Raw genomic sequence first — 15,376 nt, 5'->3', positions numbered from 1 at the left:
GGAAATGCATCCGTGGAGGAACCATCAGTGTATCCTCGGTTAGAGCTCCTCCAGAGAGCCTCCTCGACGCTCGATCCTCGGTGTGCATTTAGAGAAATGAGATGTCCTTCAAAATGGCGCGCTGAAATTCATTTCCGGGTCACTACCGAGGACCGAGGAGTCGAGGAGGGGAAATTTGAGTATTGAGAAGCCTCTAACGCATCGGGACAAATATATATACAGTCTATGATCGGGACCAAGCCCCCAGGAAGTGCGCCGGACTCAGATGAAAATATTCGTGCTGGCCAAACGGCGGTACTACACTTCCGTTTGGTTGCCAGGCCCGGAAACACTTTTTCCCCATTGACTTACATGGGGAAAGAGTGGTCTGTAACTCGTTGGATAATTTTTTTTAAACTAAATAAACTACCCAGTATGAACACTTGTAGGCTATAGCCCTTATTAAAAACATTCGTTCCTCAAGTTGTAAAAATGTGCTAATAACGTTATTCTGAGAGTTATTTCCCTCTGCATTATGAGTTTCACTCTCAAAAGTTGGGCCATTTTATCATCATGCGCTAATGAGCAGCTCTCATAGGAATGAATGAGGCCCCGCCTCCCACGCTGTATCCAGTTCTTATTATACATCCATGATCGGGACAGGCAGTCCAAATAAGGCGTGTCACGGTCGACGGCGCGGGACACACCAAATTGAGTTTGGGCGACAGGACACGCTTCGTCTCCCGACTTACGAAAACAGCCGAAATCGGCCTGGTGTGTCAGGGCCTTAAGGCAGCCAGAACAGGAGTAATGTGGTCCCTTTTCCTAACTCTGGTTAGTACACGAGCTGCAGCATTTTGAATCAGCTGAAGCGACTTGACTGACTTCTTGGTACACCCTGATAATAAGGAGTTACAATAATCCAGCCTTGAAGTAACAAATGCATGGACTAGTTTCTCTGCATCGTTTTGAGGCAAGATATGCCTGATTTTTTGCAATGTTACGTAGATGGAAGTAGGCGGTCCTTGAAATTGATTTTATGTAGGCGTTAAAGGATAAATCCTGATCAAATATAACACCAAGATTCCTTACACTCTCACTGGAGGCCAAATTCATGCCATCCATAGTTAGTATATCTTTAGATAATTTGTTTCGTAGATTCTTCGGGCCAAGTACAATAACTTCACTTTTGGTCGTGTTTAACATAAAAAAATGTAAGGTCATCCATGTTTTTAAGTCCTTAAGGCAGTCTTGAATTTTATTTAGATGATTAATTTCATCAGGCTTGATTGATAAATATAGTTGAGTATCATCCGCATAACAATGAAAGTTTACAGAATGATTCCTTATAATATTGCCTAACGGAAGCATATATAATGTGAACAAAATAGGTCCGAGCACTGAGCCCTGTGGCACTCCATGGCTAACTTTGGTTTGCGTGGAAGATTCATCGTTGACACCAATAATCTTTTCAAGTTTCGTAAAAAAAAAGGTTTTTTCTCCAACGAGGTATAGGGGAAAATGTTGAAGCAGGGGATTGTTTGTTGTTGCAATATTACTTTCGGCCACAAGATGTTCACCATGAGTTTGAATCATAGGTTTTAATTTGAACCTTAACACATAGCATACTGTGTGTCAGCAAGATATGACATGACAGTAATGTTTTTCTTTTGGCTAAAAATTCATTTTATTGTTGCTAATCTTCTGCTGTTGTTATTATTGGGAACATGGGGTAGTGGTGCACACAACAAAAATAATCTTGAAAATAAATCTGCCCAATGTTTTGCAATGATCATGGAATACACTTTGTTCCACTGTTCTGAGATCATAAACAAAGGAGAACAATTGTTTTTGTGTACAGAGTAACTTAAGATAAATCAGTGTCCTTTCTCGTACACGTGTCCTCTTTAGACCTTTTCTTTACTTTATCAGTTCAGATGAACAAACGACCTAAATGGACTCTGACCTGAGTTTCAACAGTCACATTAAAACAATTACTAAATCAGCCTACTATCACCTAAAGAATATATCTAGGATTAAAAGACTAATGTCACAGCAGGATTTGGAAAAACTTGTCCATGCTTTTATCTTCAGTAGACTGGACTACTGTAATGGTGTCTTTACAGGTCTCACTAAAAAATCTATTAGAAAGCTGCAGCTGATTCAGAACGCCGCTGCTCGAGTCCTCACTAACACTAAGAAAGTGGATCACATCACTTCTGTTCTGAAGTCTTTACACTGGCTTCCTGTGTGTCAAAGAATAGATTTCAAAATACTGCTGCTGGTTTATAAAGCACTGAATGTTTTAGGCCCAAAATACATTTCTGACCTCCTGCTAAATTATGAACCATCCAGATCTCTCAGGTCTTCAGTGACTGGTCAGCTTTCTGTCTCCAGGGTCAGAACTAAACATGGTAAAGCAGCGTTCAGTTATTATGCTCCAAATATCTGGAACAAACTCCCAGAAACCTGCAGGTCCGCTGCAACTCTTACTACTTTTAAATCCAGGCTGAACACTTATCTTTTTGCCGCTGCTTTTAATTGAAGAGCGGTTGTGTTTCGTTTTTGGTTAATGAACATTTGGGGCTAGTAACCCCAGGGAATCAGTGTCCTGGCTGATTTTCTCTGTGTATGCTGCTCAGGACGTATGTGCCATACAAGCGTACACAGCTCATGTTCGGAGAAACCTTAAAGAAAGGCATCAGTAAAGTGGAACTTCTGTGTGAACTATTCATATCTTAAACTGCACTGTAACTTTTTATTCATGTACTTTTTATTAATGTATTTTTCCTTTTAATATTTATTTTATTATCTTTTCTTTTTAATGACTGTTTTTAAATGCCTTTGTCTGAATGTCTTTCATTTTTGTAAAGCACCTTGAATTGCCTTGTGTTGAAAGGTGCTATATAAATAAACTTGCCTTGTCTTGCCTAAATGATGATGAAGCCTCAGCGTAATTTCATTGTCATGATTCAAAGTCCAACTGTTGCAATAACATGCAACAACTTCAACTGCTGAAAGAACAGGAAAGGATTCATGGGGATAAGGATTTTAAAATCATGGCTTAAGTAAGTAACCTTGTTTTATCTGCTAAATAAAATAGATCTTAGTTGTATTTTATGTATATAACCTTTGGAATAACTGTGGATTGGTTCTATAAACAAGGTTGGGGCATTTGTCAAATTCTGACCTTTTGTAAAACATGTGAGATTTTTTCTATGAAAAAACACATCTAAAAACATAGTCAGTTACAGCCGGCAACATTTTCAATCATGTAATGGCATAAAATCATGAGCTAAAATAAATCCCTCTTATATAATATATTATTTAACCAGGAAAGAGATTAATACCAGGAGCACACACGCCATTGAGAAAACACACTGACAGTATAAGTATGACATGTACAACAATGACTTTTGAAAGAGGTAAAATGCTTACATAATGTAAAATAGCTATCAGCAGGCAACGCAGCATAACAGAGAATCGGAGAAGTAATGTGACAAATGTACTTAACATTGTATGTACTGTGTTTTGATTCACCTTAGTTTATTGGTTATGTCTATTTGTTTTTTATTTTCGATTATAGTATTAGTCAGACCTCATATTTACACTATTTTATTACATGTCTTTCTTTTGTCTGGTGTTCAGGGATTGTTATGGTGGGTTTTCTATGATGTGGTTTTGAGATGTAAAAAATGCCATAAATGAAGACTTAACTATTTCCTTTTTTTGTTGTTGCAGGTGAAGGATTTATATTGAACTGTCCAGGAAGTGATCCACCAAGGCCACAGGATGGCAAAAAGTGTCATGGTAGCCTATGTCCTGTGGGCAATGGGTGGGCCTTTGGGCCTTCACCATGTATATTTAGGAAGAGACAGCCATGCTCTGTTATGGATGCTCACCCTGGGAGGATTCGGGTTTGGCTGGGTCAGAGAGTTCATACGTATTCCTGCATATGTTGGCGAGGCCAATCAAGAGGCAGAAAAAGACAGAAAAATACGTCCCACTATGGTCCTCCCACCTGTGAGCCCTGTCAGATTTGTTGGACAGGTGTTTGTTGGGATCTATTTTGGCACCGTGGCTCTGATTGGACTGAACTCCCTCAGCTTCTTCTACTTGATTGTCCTGCCTTTATGTGTGGGTGCAGGGGTACATCTGGTGTCATGTATCGGCCAGCAGACCTCCGATCTCAGGAAAACGTTGACTACTTGTCTCATAACCTCCCCAATATTCTATGGCAGCAGCTTATCCCCCCTCCCTATAAGCCTGGCTGCCAGTGTTACTGCTGCATCGTACCGCAGGCACAGACCTCCACCGCCACCAGGGAGCTCACAGAAACTAGGTGAGAACACCTCGCAAGACAACACCATCAGTTCTACTTGTACTTTCACTGTCCCTCACCAAACCTTTAAGATTCACTACAATTAAATGTTCTTCTGTCTTATTTAGGACCACGGATTTACAGGCTTGGTCTGGCCTGGCTGGCCTTCTCTGCTCCGCTGGGTTACTGTATTTTCCATAACACCACAGCCACACTGTACTATCTGTCTGACTGTGTAGCAGCACTGCTGGATATGTTCTGGTTCCTGCCTTGGCTCCGAAATGTGTTTGAGTACATTCTTTTAATGCCATATCGGCTCTTGTGTGTAATTACTGGAGGGGGTTACTATGAAGACGCTTGGAGGAGGATGTTGGAAATACTTTTGAAAGATTACACTGAGAAAGAAAAAGAGGCTCTGCGAGTGAGTAAACACATACCTCTGAAAAGGCTAGGTGACATATGCCTTAAGGTGTATACTGTGCATCAGTCTGAGCATTTTTAGCATGTAAAGCAACTCATCTGGCTTTGTCATAATCTCAAAACTGTGTATGTACACATATTTGTGTTGCAGGTCTTGTCATTGGAAATAGAGGCCTCCCTAGAAGACATAACACACAGCTATAGGGAACTGGCCAAGACATGGCATCCAGACCATAACCCCAGCAAGGATGCTGAGGCCATGTTTGTGAAGATCAATGAGGCTTATGAGATCCTTCTACGACGGCACAAACCTCAGAAATTCAAATAGTACCCTGAATAAAGTGAGACTCTTGATGACATTGATTTTCAGTCATTTTTTATATTCTGTATTGAAAATCAATCAAAAAAACAAACAAAAAGACTTACACAGCATTTCACAGAGTACTTGGCATATTTAGTCTCAAGCAGCACTTTGCTGCCACCTTGTGTTGTTACAGGTGTAATGTCACCATAAACTATTTCATCACAATAATTGTACTTGTTTCACTGTGTGCTTTCTTGCTATTACATGCTTGCCTAACAACACCAAGTTGCCTACATATCCTGTAATTTTAGAGCATTTCAATAAAAAAAAAATTAAATTATGTTATGTTCATATTATTATAGCTAGTTCAAAGACAGATGCCAAAAAAGGGAAATAACTTGTAAAAAAAAAAAACCTACTGCTTTGAATAACTTGATAACATGTAGCAGGTAAACTGGCCTTTGTGCAGCCAGTGTGTCTTTATCCAAACAAATATGTATGCTCATCAGCCAAAATAAGTCTGCCTATTAGTTATTGCCACGGCAAACATAACATCACATTTTTAGCACCTGTACACGAAGCTGACATGCATCGATGCATTCGGCGATCACTGAATCAAGAGCTCTGTTGTACAATTATTCGGTCTGTATCCCAGCATGGGCCCGGAAGTTGTTTGGGATTCCCAGGTAAAAAAAAAAAAAAATCCCGGAGATGCTGTCGTCGCCTGGGAAAACAAAAAGCCATCCAGACAATTAAAAAAGGAAAACACCGATCGGTCGCCAGGTAAGGTGAAGGCTTGTGGACTTCACCGCGGCGCTCGGTAAGACCATCCGTCGGTTTTGATGTGGAAGTGCGGCATGTTTTTGAATAGTTGGTTGGGTGAATGCCATTTGTCGTGTGGTCGGGTGCCATAGCAACGGCTCATGAGAAACATTGTATAGCCCTGGCCGGTTTGACGTGCTCGATGTTGGATGACAGCCGCCTTCATGCGGACAATTTGGACTGGGGCAACTCCTGCAACAAATTGTCGTGTTGTCTAGCCGCTGTCTCGACCGTCTATAAGCTGATTGGTGTCATACATTAACGGAGCACATCCACCAAGCAGCTACAACAAGTAGCCACGCTTATGGCAGAAGAAGAGGCTTGATAGTTATTTGAACATGTAAAGCAGTATGTTTTATAGCACAGTCGCCCTGAAAGGACTGTCAGACAAGGGTTGTCGCTGGTGCGCGCCCCCCCCTTTATTTTTTTTAATCGCCGTGCCCTGGTGTGACTGGCGCGTCTCCGGGCTGCATCAGCGCCTGTTGCTCCCCATGCGCGGCCAATGCCAGGATATTCATTTTCCCTGCGATCCGTTGTCTCCGCCCCCCCTTCCCGCTTCACAGTCTCCTCTGTCCATTGTTGTTGTCATCCATTTGAGCAAAAGGTGCAGCATCTGTGTTATTTTTCTGTCCATTTTTTTTCCATCATGAAAATAAACCTAGCTTCACCATAACTGTGGTCACAAAAAAAATCAACATGTTCTCTGGAAACCTTGTTACTCTACACCGCCAATGTTGAAAATGTGTTGCATACCACTTGAGGTAACTGCACTATGTAACCTAGAATTAAAAACCCAAATGAATAATTATTATCCAATTACAAGTATGCAGAGGGGGTGGACAAATAACAGGAACAGTAGAACTAAAAAATATATATATATCCTGTATTCTCAAAAAAAAATTAGAAGGTTTATGAAGCTATATAATTACGGAATATATCATACATATGCTGGATTTGCAAATACATGTATGAACACTGGTTAAGGAACATACTATTTATAGCTTTATAACTTGGATTTGCAAAAATCTTTATTGTAGCCATAAAGTAATGTTCTTATCCATACGTATTCTTTCAATCTCTGTCTTCTTGTTCTGCTCTATTGCTTAATTTCCCTCCTTGAGTCAATGAGGTTTAAGATGTTCCAGCTATTTTGTCCAACCCTGGAGTTTTAACTCCTCCTCTAAAACTTTAAGTCTGTAGAAATGTGAGACTTCTCATATTCATTTGCTGGCCACGGCATGGAAGAATCTACATGATACATAAGGGCAGAAGTTTACTTAATTAATATATAACAGTGAACTAAGACACTTAGATCCGAAAGCAAAGAGCTATATATTTGCTATTCTTATTCTTGTAACAAAGAGCTGGTAAGGATATTTTATATGGTAAGCAGCCAAGTTGATATATGCTATTTTCATGTGATTAACATTTAAGAAATTAATTCAACAACAATTTGAAAATAGTAACATTTAGATTTTTGTATCCTATTTTTGTAGGCATCTGGGGAGAGAATGAATGCTGATGACTGCAATGGACGCTCATATGCACCAGGTACATTTATATGTAAAGAAGTAACTTTGTATATTGGTAGGTACAGTCTCCAGGCTTCAATGTTTCCCTTAATAACATGGGCATTATTGTGTTTCAGGTAATGGAGGAGAATCATCTACGGAACAGGATTTTTATAGCGGGTCGCAGGGCCCTTCAGTAAGATCTCCAAACAGTCAGCAGTCCTCACCACACCGCTCCCTTAGTGGTCAGTTATTATACCCCGGTTTTCATTGTGGCCCCATAGTCTGTATGAAATGAATATTTTAAGTCAATGAGTTTTCTTTCCCTTACCCTCTCTACTCAGAAAACTCCATCAAGGTCGAGCTGTGCAGCGATGATGAGTCACCAGGTGCTCCACAGCCGGAGAACAGAGAGGCTGTGAGGGACGATATCAGGAGGGATGACCCCATGGAGGAAGGGAGCACAGAGTACGCTAGGGCTGGAAAAGACGGAGGAAGCATTTACAATGACATGGCCAGTCCAAATACTTCTTCACCAGGACCTATCCGGCTCCCCAATGGGAAGCTCCAGTGTGAGGTGTGTGGGATGATCTGCATTGGACCCAACGTGCTGATGGTGCACAAGCGTAGCCACACAGGTGAGGACAAGCCAACAAGTACATTTTAGAGACAGAATACTACCTTCAATGTCATTAAATCCTCTGTCCATTTATCCATGTGTTCATAGGTGAGAGGCCGTTCCAGTGTAACCAGTGTGGAGCTTCCTTCACCCAGAAGGGGAACTTGTTGCGCCACATCAAGTTGCATTCAGGAGAGAAGCCTTTTAAATGTCACGTCTGCAACTACGCTTGTCGCCGGAGAGACGCCCTGGCTGGACATCTGCGCACACATGCAGGTAAAGTGAGCTTTAAGTGCCAGACAACAGGAACTATCATCAAAAGCATGAAGAGCTTTTTCATGTACCTAATTATTTAGTGAACCTGATGGATGCAGTTGTCCCATAACATTATTATTACTTGTATTATGATGAAGGCTATAAAGTGTGTAACAGTGGGGATTCATTAGAACGGCCCCCTTCTGTGAAGAAAGTAGGAAGTCATCTTCACCAGAATGTACTGTAAAACACATGACTAAATATGACATTTAACAGTTTTTGAAAACAGGAAATCCTGTTGGCTCTATAGATTTTGGAACACACATTCAACAGGTGTTGACACCCTCTAGTTACAGTAGGTCTTGTTTGGTGGATTTCCTCGGGTCTCAGGTTCATTTTCGAAGAAAAGATTCTTGCAAACTGGATTTCAGCGAATTGACGTCAGTCTTTTCGACGGCTTTCGGAGAGGAAACGTTGCGGTGAAGGGTGAGGCGTTTTCTGTCATCAGTGGCGAGCAATATAAAACGATTTCAGGAATTGCCAATCAACGGGGAAATCCATTTTCTCATACCTAGCCATAAATAAGTTATATTTTGCAAAAATCCCCTCCAACAAACACAATAATAAACATCACCACTATGGGTTTAGGTTTGATCAACAGTTTCCTTCGTCTAAGGTTTTTTTGTTGGGCCAGATAGTGCCTTCATTGATAGGTAAAGGCGAAGGGGGAAGACAGATGGAAAGACGTTCTATGATAGTGAGTTGAACCCGCATACTTGGCAGTGGAGACCACATATGGGCCGCTGGCAATAATCACTGAGCTACCCGCATATCCGATTTAATATATTTTCTGAATTTTCTGAATTGCAGCCTCTTCTCCAACCGTGGGCAAACCTTTCAAGTGCAGCTATTGTAGTCGCAGCTACAAACAACAGAGCACACTGGATGAACATCTAGAGCGCTGCCATAGTTATCTGAAGAGTTTGGAGCACCAGACAGCACAGGGTAACATATCAAGCAATCATGAAACTCATCAACAAATGTATACGTTTCTGCATTGTTGTAAATGCAAATAGATTGAATAAAGAAAGTTTAACATATTTATGCACATGAGTTATTTGGTATATTGATGACTATGTGTTTTCTGTTTTAAGGTGAAGAGTCAGTAAATATGGAGACAATTACTAAAGCTCTGCTCCAGCCATCCAATGAAAAAGTCCAGTTTGTGGATAGACTGGCTATCAGCATCACCAAACGCAAGAGGTCAACGCCACAGAAGTTTTTAGGTGAGTTTATTTTTGATAAAGACAATCCATGTTTGTCAGAATTAGTAAGTGTACTGTATAACATACTATGCATGCATAATCCTTTTTAAAATGTCCATTATATAGTTATATTGATATGTTTTGTCTAATGTCAACAGTTGTCCTGCAGTAACAAGTCAGAATCGATGTTAATTGTTATAATGCCTCCGCATCAGCGTTGTGTTGTCAATCACTTTCTCATTCTTTACATCCATTTGTCCCATTCTCAAGAACCCAATATCACAGGAAAGCATTCAAGTTTTCTTTCTTATTTGGCACAATAACATCCACTTCCACTGAAGGATGAACCGATTAGATGTTGGTTGTCAAAAAGGTCAAAGGTCACTGTGACCTTACAACATTTTTATTTTCTGTTCCTCAATAATTGATATGCTAATCATGACAATCTCAAATAAATTCAAAGCATTCGACCGCGAGGCGGGAAATAGTGATTATTGATATTCCTTCTCACAGGTGAAAAGCACATGCACCTTGACCTACCTGAAGCACCTTATGAATTGTCCTCCGGCTCTGAGAAAGAGGGGGACATCATGAGCTCTCAGACAGCAGGGAACCTTGTTGGGTTGGCTGGTTCCCGTCTCCAAGGCAGCAGGGGTAAAGGGGAACACCTTGAGCCACCTGCCCTGTCTCAGCTCCATCCTGCCTTCCTGACGGAGCTACGCACGGTTATGGGCTCAATCAAAAGCAACGTGAATCCTCAAGGCCCCAGAGCACGTGGTGGGGGTGGGCTGGTGGCAGTGTCACTAGGCCTCGCTGGGCATGAGGTAGGTGAAGGCCGTGATGACCAACGCTCAGCCCCCAGCCACACTGCCTCGCCCAACGGCTGCCCCGACTCTACAGACACAGAGAGCACAGCAGAAGAACAGAGCACAAGGGCTACAGCCCCGACAAGTACCTCCAACAACCACCACCTCCACTACCAGACCCCAGCACTGCCCCGCAACCATCCCACTTCCAGCCCCAGGCGGGCCAAAGACTTGGAGTGGGAGAGAGCGTGTCCTGTGCCCCCCACCATAGCAAAGAGGAACCCTGTCTCACCCCTTTCTTCCAGGGGGACTGTGCAGGTGTTAGACAGGGATGGCCGGGCTGTGAGCTCCTTCCACTGCCAGCACTGTCGCATCCTCTTCCTTGACCATGTCATGTTCACCATCCACATGGGTTGCCACGGCTTCCGCCAACCCTTCGAATGCAACATCTGTGGCCACCGCAGCCAGGACCGCTACGAGTTCTCGTCTCACATCAGCCGCGGAGAGCATCAGGTGGACTGAGGAGAGGGGATAGTAGACAAATTAGGAGAGGTGACTGTTGCGCTTTAAAGTTGTAGGCTCCTGTTTGTTCTGCACCAGATCAGTTGCTTTAAATCCCTAGTGTAGGTAGAAGGATATGTGGTTTTATTGTGAGGATATTTATTAAACTAAAGTGAGTAAAACAATCTTTTTACCGCATCATTTAAAGTTCAGTGGAGGCAAAATACATTCTATGATTGATTGCACTCCCATATCAAATCATCTGGCAAAACAACTGGTTTTGCTTCAAAAGTGCCTTCTTTGGGGATTTCCTCTCGACTTAAAAAAAATGGAGGGGAAGTGGTGCTCAAAAAAACTTGACTAGCCATCTTTTACTAAGTGATTTAGTTAGCACCTTTTAAAGGTCATGTGCACAGGCTGTTAAGGAAAGCATGGCATGTACATTTTATTAATTCTATTTGGTACGCTAAGAATGCACTAAGAGCTTTGTCTTTGTGGTTGAGGAGGGTACTGTGTTGTGTGTCAGGTAAGCCTAATATGCACTGAGAGCTTTGTAGCTCTGGGTTTAGGAAAAGCTTTTGTCAGAGACAAAGCACAGAAATGGATTGCCTTAACTCTTACAGTAGTGTGTTGCTGTGGGAATACATTGTTTACAGCATGTGTGAAGTCACCTCAATGCTTCACAGAGAGACAACGCAGTGAGACTATCAGGACAAAATGAAATTGTGAGGGGAAATGAACTCGAAAACATTTTAGGGCCTTCAGGGCTTAGGCTTAGAACAGTTTTTTAGGATTTTAAAGTGAGCCTTAGAATACTGGTGCAGATCAGACCAGGAGCCTTGTCATGAGATGGCCCAGAGTGCTTTTACAGGATTGCACTTTTTAGGTTCCCTGCTTATATATGAACATCCTTGCCTAATCACTTGATGGCTTTACAATTTGTTTTTTGTTTTACTGCACTGATAAATTGCATAGTAATCACAATAATTGATCATCTAATTTGCAACACCAGTGTATTTTTAACAGAGCTGACATTTTACAGAAACCCACCATGTGCACTGGTTCTGTGGTCTACACTCAAGTTTGCTGCAATGTGTAACTGAGAATTAAAAAATCTGTTAAACTACAATCGTTATTTTGTAGTTTTGCACTCAGCAGGTAAGGCTGAGTTTTTAAACAGTTTGCATAATGAGAAAACAAATTAATTTAATTAATATTGAAAAATTAACAAATCAGTTTGGATCTGTCAGTTATCCCTTGTGATTATCTATTTAGTGTTGTTTGTTTTAGCCTTGGTGTATTTAATCAGCTATATTCCAAATCTTATCCAGCATATTCCTCAAGTCCATGAAATGTTACCTCCTGCTTCTTTATAGCACCCTAATACCTTATTGCTACAGTATGGTGAGTTATCTGATAATGTTAATATTGGGAACATGAATGACACCAAACTCAGTATTCTTACTTGTTATTGTTGGTTTGCTGCTTCATAGTTTAACTTAATTTCCTTCGATTGCAGGCAAAAATATACTTGAAACTGTTCGAGAAAAAAGTAATCTAAAAATGCACTTGGTTTGATAAATAGAGAAATGTGTGTGAATGGAATATAGCATGTGTGCTTGTAATTTTCTGCTTTTCACTGGATTGCGAATTATTTTTGAAAATGTGAAGTGATTTCAAGAAGTGAAAATGAGGCATGGGTTTTTGTCTCCTTGTGTGGACTTTTCAATGTTATACGATATTTTGTGAAAGATGTAACATGACAAAACACTTTACCTCAAAGTTAAAGATGTAAAACTGCCTCATTATTTTAACAAGTCGTGTTGCTTTTCAAGATGTTCTTGCCGTTACAAATGCGTGCCCCTTGATATTCTCCAAACTTTTTACTGTCAATAAAGTTGAGTTTATTGTTAAAGTGATTTTCTGGTTTGACTTATACATTAAGAGTTTTTCCATCAGTTTCTCAATGAACAAAAGGTCTTAAAAAAACATAAAATCGTAAAATATATTATATATTGTCACCCTAAAGTAAATATTATGTATTTATCTATTGTATTTTCCAGTGTTGCTTTAATATATCTTAACAAGTTTTTAATATATTTGAACTTTAAATTGAATGTTAAGCCTTCAAAGATAAATAAGCAGTTAATTTCTTCCGAGAAATACATTTGAAAACAGGAAAGTGTTAAAAATGAATAAGGCTTAAAATAGTCTGCCTTATATTCACACCGACATTTGGCCTTTGTGACTTTTGTTATGTCAGATTCAGGTTGCTTTTGACCTTTTTCCCTCTGCAGTGGAAACTCTGTCTGCAATTCAGAAAGTACATAAAAAAAGACAACCCTTTCAGTGAATGGCAGCAATCAGAAGTGCAAATAACCAAATTATGTAAAACCCACATACGAAAACACAGCGTATTCTTCCTTGCTTTGACAACACACATTGCTGCAGTGTGTGACCTTAAATTGAAGTGAACTGAAGGAGAGTTCAACAATGTGTTTTAATTTGAAATGTTTCTAATCCTTGACTACAATTCATAACCACTTCTTAGTGTGTCTATCACTAGATTTAGAGAGACTTTTGTTGAGTCAGTTTCAGGTTGGTTGTTTCTGCAGTGGAACCATTTGAAAACTGCTCAGAATCCCGTTTTTTTCCATCTGCAGTGGAAATTCCGTTGAGCTCCTACAAATTTCGGGGTGCAATTCAAAAAATATTAGCAAAGCCAGCCCCAAGTGAATGACACCAATCTTCATGTACAAAATAATAATTACATGTAAAATCCACATATGACTACTCAGAATATAGTGTCTCACTTTGACAACTCACACTTCTAGATCTAAGTGACCTTAAATGCCCCCATTTGTACTGAAGTAGAATTTTAAAATGTAAATTAGATTTCAATTTTCTGACCTTTGACTACACGTGCAAATCCGAACCATTTGTTAGTGCAAATTTCACTAGAACAATAAACAGCACAAGGAAATACAACATTTATTAATTCACGGCTTCTGAATGGGGTAACCCTTTTCAGTCAGGCTGTCACTGCCTCTATAAACATTAATATTTTTTAAAGATAAGAGATGTTGAAACTATGTAATGTACACATGATGGGGGATTTCAATCATTAAAGGTAAGGATTTACTTGAGAACTTGAGAAATATCCGTACTTGTGGGATGCACAGATTTTACAATTCTGAGGAAATAATCTGCCCACAATCCCTATTTGAATAGACTGAGTTTTAGTTGTGAATTTACGTTTCCAAATAATTGCCTTTCAACAGGAAGCTTTCGGTAAGCTTGTTCTTTTGATTCATTCTGTAATGTGTTAACCCACCCAATTTACAATACAAATATTACATACAAAGGGGACTAAAGTACAATAAAAAGAGTTGTCTTGTTTTTCCATTTTAGCTACTACTATGTATGTGGAGTCACTGAGTCACATGATAAGAAAGTTATTTAAAATAAAAAGAATATTATTATATTACATAGATTTATATTAAATAGAAAAACACTGATAAACAATAACAAGAGTTGTGTCCTACCTGCCCAGTGGCGTAACACAATGCTGCAATTATTGGTGTCTTTGGGTCACAAGACCTGGAAACAGATGAAAAAATGATCAGTAAAAAACAGCTGAATTTTGTATTTGTTTACTAAATGAATTGCTACAATTAAAAAATAAAGTCGAGGTGGGTCTTCTTAGGTCGGTGTCCAGGAGGGGCGGAATGGGACTCAAAATCAGCCCTGGAATCTCATATTATTTAAACGGTAGCCGAATGTATTGATTGTCCCTAAGTGAACCCCTGAGGTTAACATCTACTGTATAAAGGTGGTTCAGATCGAGGCCTCGGATGTGAGCTAACCGTCCTACAGACACTGTGAAACTGGGGAAGAAGACGCCACTGGATGACTGGATCCAGAGTGAATGTCTGTCAAACACCAACCTGAAATAACTGATTACCATTCACGTCCTTGGCTTTTCTTTTTAAATGTGTTTGTTCAAAAAGTTAGTAACGTTACATCAACAAACATTGTGAGCACACCGTTAGGCCTACACAGCCACACATTGTGGATGGTGAAACAAGCTATGTATTTCTGTAAGAGTAGCCTACCTACTAAGTTGTTATATTCTCCCTTTCTTTATCCTTTCGCAATATTCTGCCACATAGATACTTTATAAACTATTTGTGTTAGGAAACCTAGGATTTGATGCTTCCTGTGTTTTAAAGCAGCTTATACGTTACCTGCTAACGTTAGCATTACTGCTCCACTCACCTGAGAAGTGACTCGAGACCTCAGGTAAGTTAACTGCCCATTTAACATAATTTAACGTCAATGTATTGTATTCTTTCCGTTTTTTTTCTTTTGAGACTATAATAAACCTTGTTTTAGTCAAGGATATTAATATGTCGTCTATCGGCTCACTTTGTTGTTGGGACACTCGAGCAGAGGAAACCCATTATTCCCTCCTAAAGTGTCCTAACTGTAAGCGTAAAAAAGGCAGTTTAACCCGTCTTTCTGTTCTTGTAGCATATATCTTCGTCTCTTTTTGTGTACCATTAACTTTCTC

General features: G+C 40.1%; 2 protein-coding genes and 1 long non-coding RNA gene across 4 annotated transcripts; 2 read left to right on the top strand and 1 right to left on the bottom strand.

Annotated features, from left to right (window-relative positions):
- The first annotated feature begins 2,949 nt into the window (after positions 1 to 2,949).
- dnajc22 (DnaJ (Hsp40) homolog, subfamily C, member 22) lies at positions 2,950 to 5,257 on the top strand. The gene is made up of 4 exons (XM_034209598.1): positions 2,950 to 3,047; positions 3,721 to 4,321; positions 4,429 to 4,721; positions 4,872 to 5,257. Exons 2-4 carry the CDS (start codon positions 3,772 to 3,774, stop codon positions 5,046 to 5,048), a joined length of 1,020 nt encoding a protein of 339 aa, XP_034065489.1. The 5' UTR covers positions 2,950 to 3,047; positions 3,721 to 3,771; the 3' UTR covers positions 5,049 to 5,257.
- A 244-nt stretch (positions 5,258 to 5,501) lies between these two features.
- Positions 5,502 to 12,718, top strand: ikzf4 (IKAROS family zinc finger 4). Of its 2 annotated transcripts, XM_034209595.1 has the most exons (8): positions 5,502 to 5,844; positions 7,343 to 7,397; positions 7,495 to 7,602; positions 7,702 to 7,995; positions 8,085 to 8,252; positions 9,102 to 9,236; positions 9,386 to 9,517; positions 10,010 to 12,718. In XM_034209595.1, the coding sequence occupies exons 2-8, from the start codon at positions 7,358 to 7,360 to the stop codon at positions 10,822 to 10,824; spliced, it is 1,692 nt and encodes a 563-aa protein (XP_034065486.1). In that variant the 5' UTR covers positions 5,502 to 5,844; positions 7,343 to 7,357; the 3' UTR covers positions 10,825 to 12,718. The 2 variants fall into 2 exon arrangements, with proteins under 2 accessions (XP_034065486.1, XP_034065488.1); XM_034209597.1 differs by lacking the exon at positions 5,502 to 5,844 and having other exon boundaries at positions 6,946 to 7,397.
- Positions 9,524 to 15,376, bottom strand: LOC117542116. The gene is made up of 3 exons (XR_004568376.1): positions 15,082 to 15,376; positions 14,349 to 14,403; positions 9,524 to 10,820 (listed from the first exon to the last, which is right to left on the bottom strand). It is a non-coding gene; the product is annotated as an uncharacterized LOC117542116 (long non-coding RNA).

The sequence above is a fragment of the Gymnodraco acuticeps genome, unplaced genomic scaffold, assembly GCF_902827175.1.
Source record: "Gymnodraco acuticeps unplaced genomic scaffold, fGymAcu1.1, whole genome shotgun sequence".
Taxonomy (NCBI): Eukaryota; Metazoa; Chordata; class Actinopteri; order Perciformes; family Bathydraconidae; genus Gymnodraco; species Gymnodraco acuticeps.
This window is presented reverse-complemented; position numbering and strand designations above follow the sequence as displayed.

Coding starts and splice junctions, on each gene's coding strand:
- dnajc22 (XM_034209598.1), top strand. CDS start 3,772: ATGGCAAAAAGTGTCATGGTAGCCTATGTCCTGTGGGCAATGGGTGGG. Junction 4,322..4,428: donor AGGGAGCTCACAGAAACTAG/GTGAGAACACCT, acceptor TGTCTTATTTAG/GACCACGGATTTACAGGCTT. Junction 4,722..4,871: donor AAGAAAAAGAGGCTCTGCGA/GTGAGTAAACAC, acceptor TTTGTGTTGCAG/GTCTTGTCATTGGAAATAGA.
- ikzf4 (XM_034209595.1), top strand. CDS start 7,358: ATGAATGCTGATGACTGCAATGGACGCTCATATGCACCAG. Junction 7,398..7,494: donor TGGACGCTCATATGCACCAG/GTACATTTATAT, acceptor ATTGTGTTTCAG/GTAATGGAGGAGAATCATCT. Junction 8,253..9,101: donor ACATCTGCGCACACATGCAG/GTAAAGTGAGCT, acceptor TCTGAATTGCAG/CCTCTTCTCCAACCGTGGGC.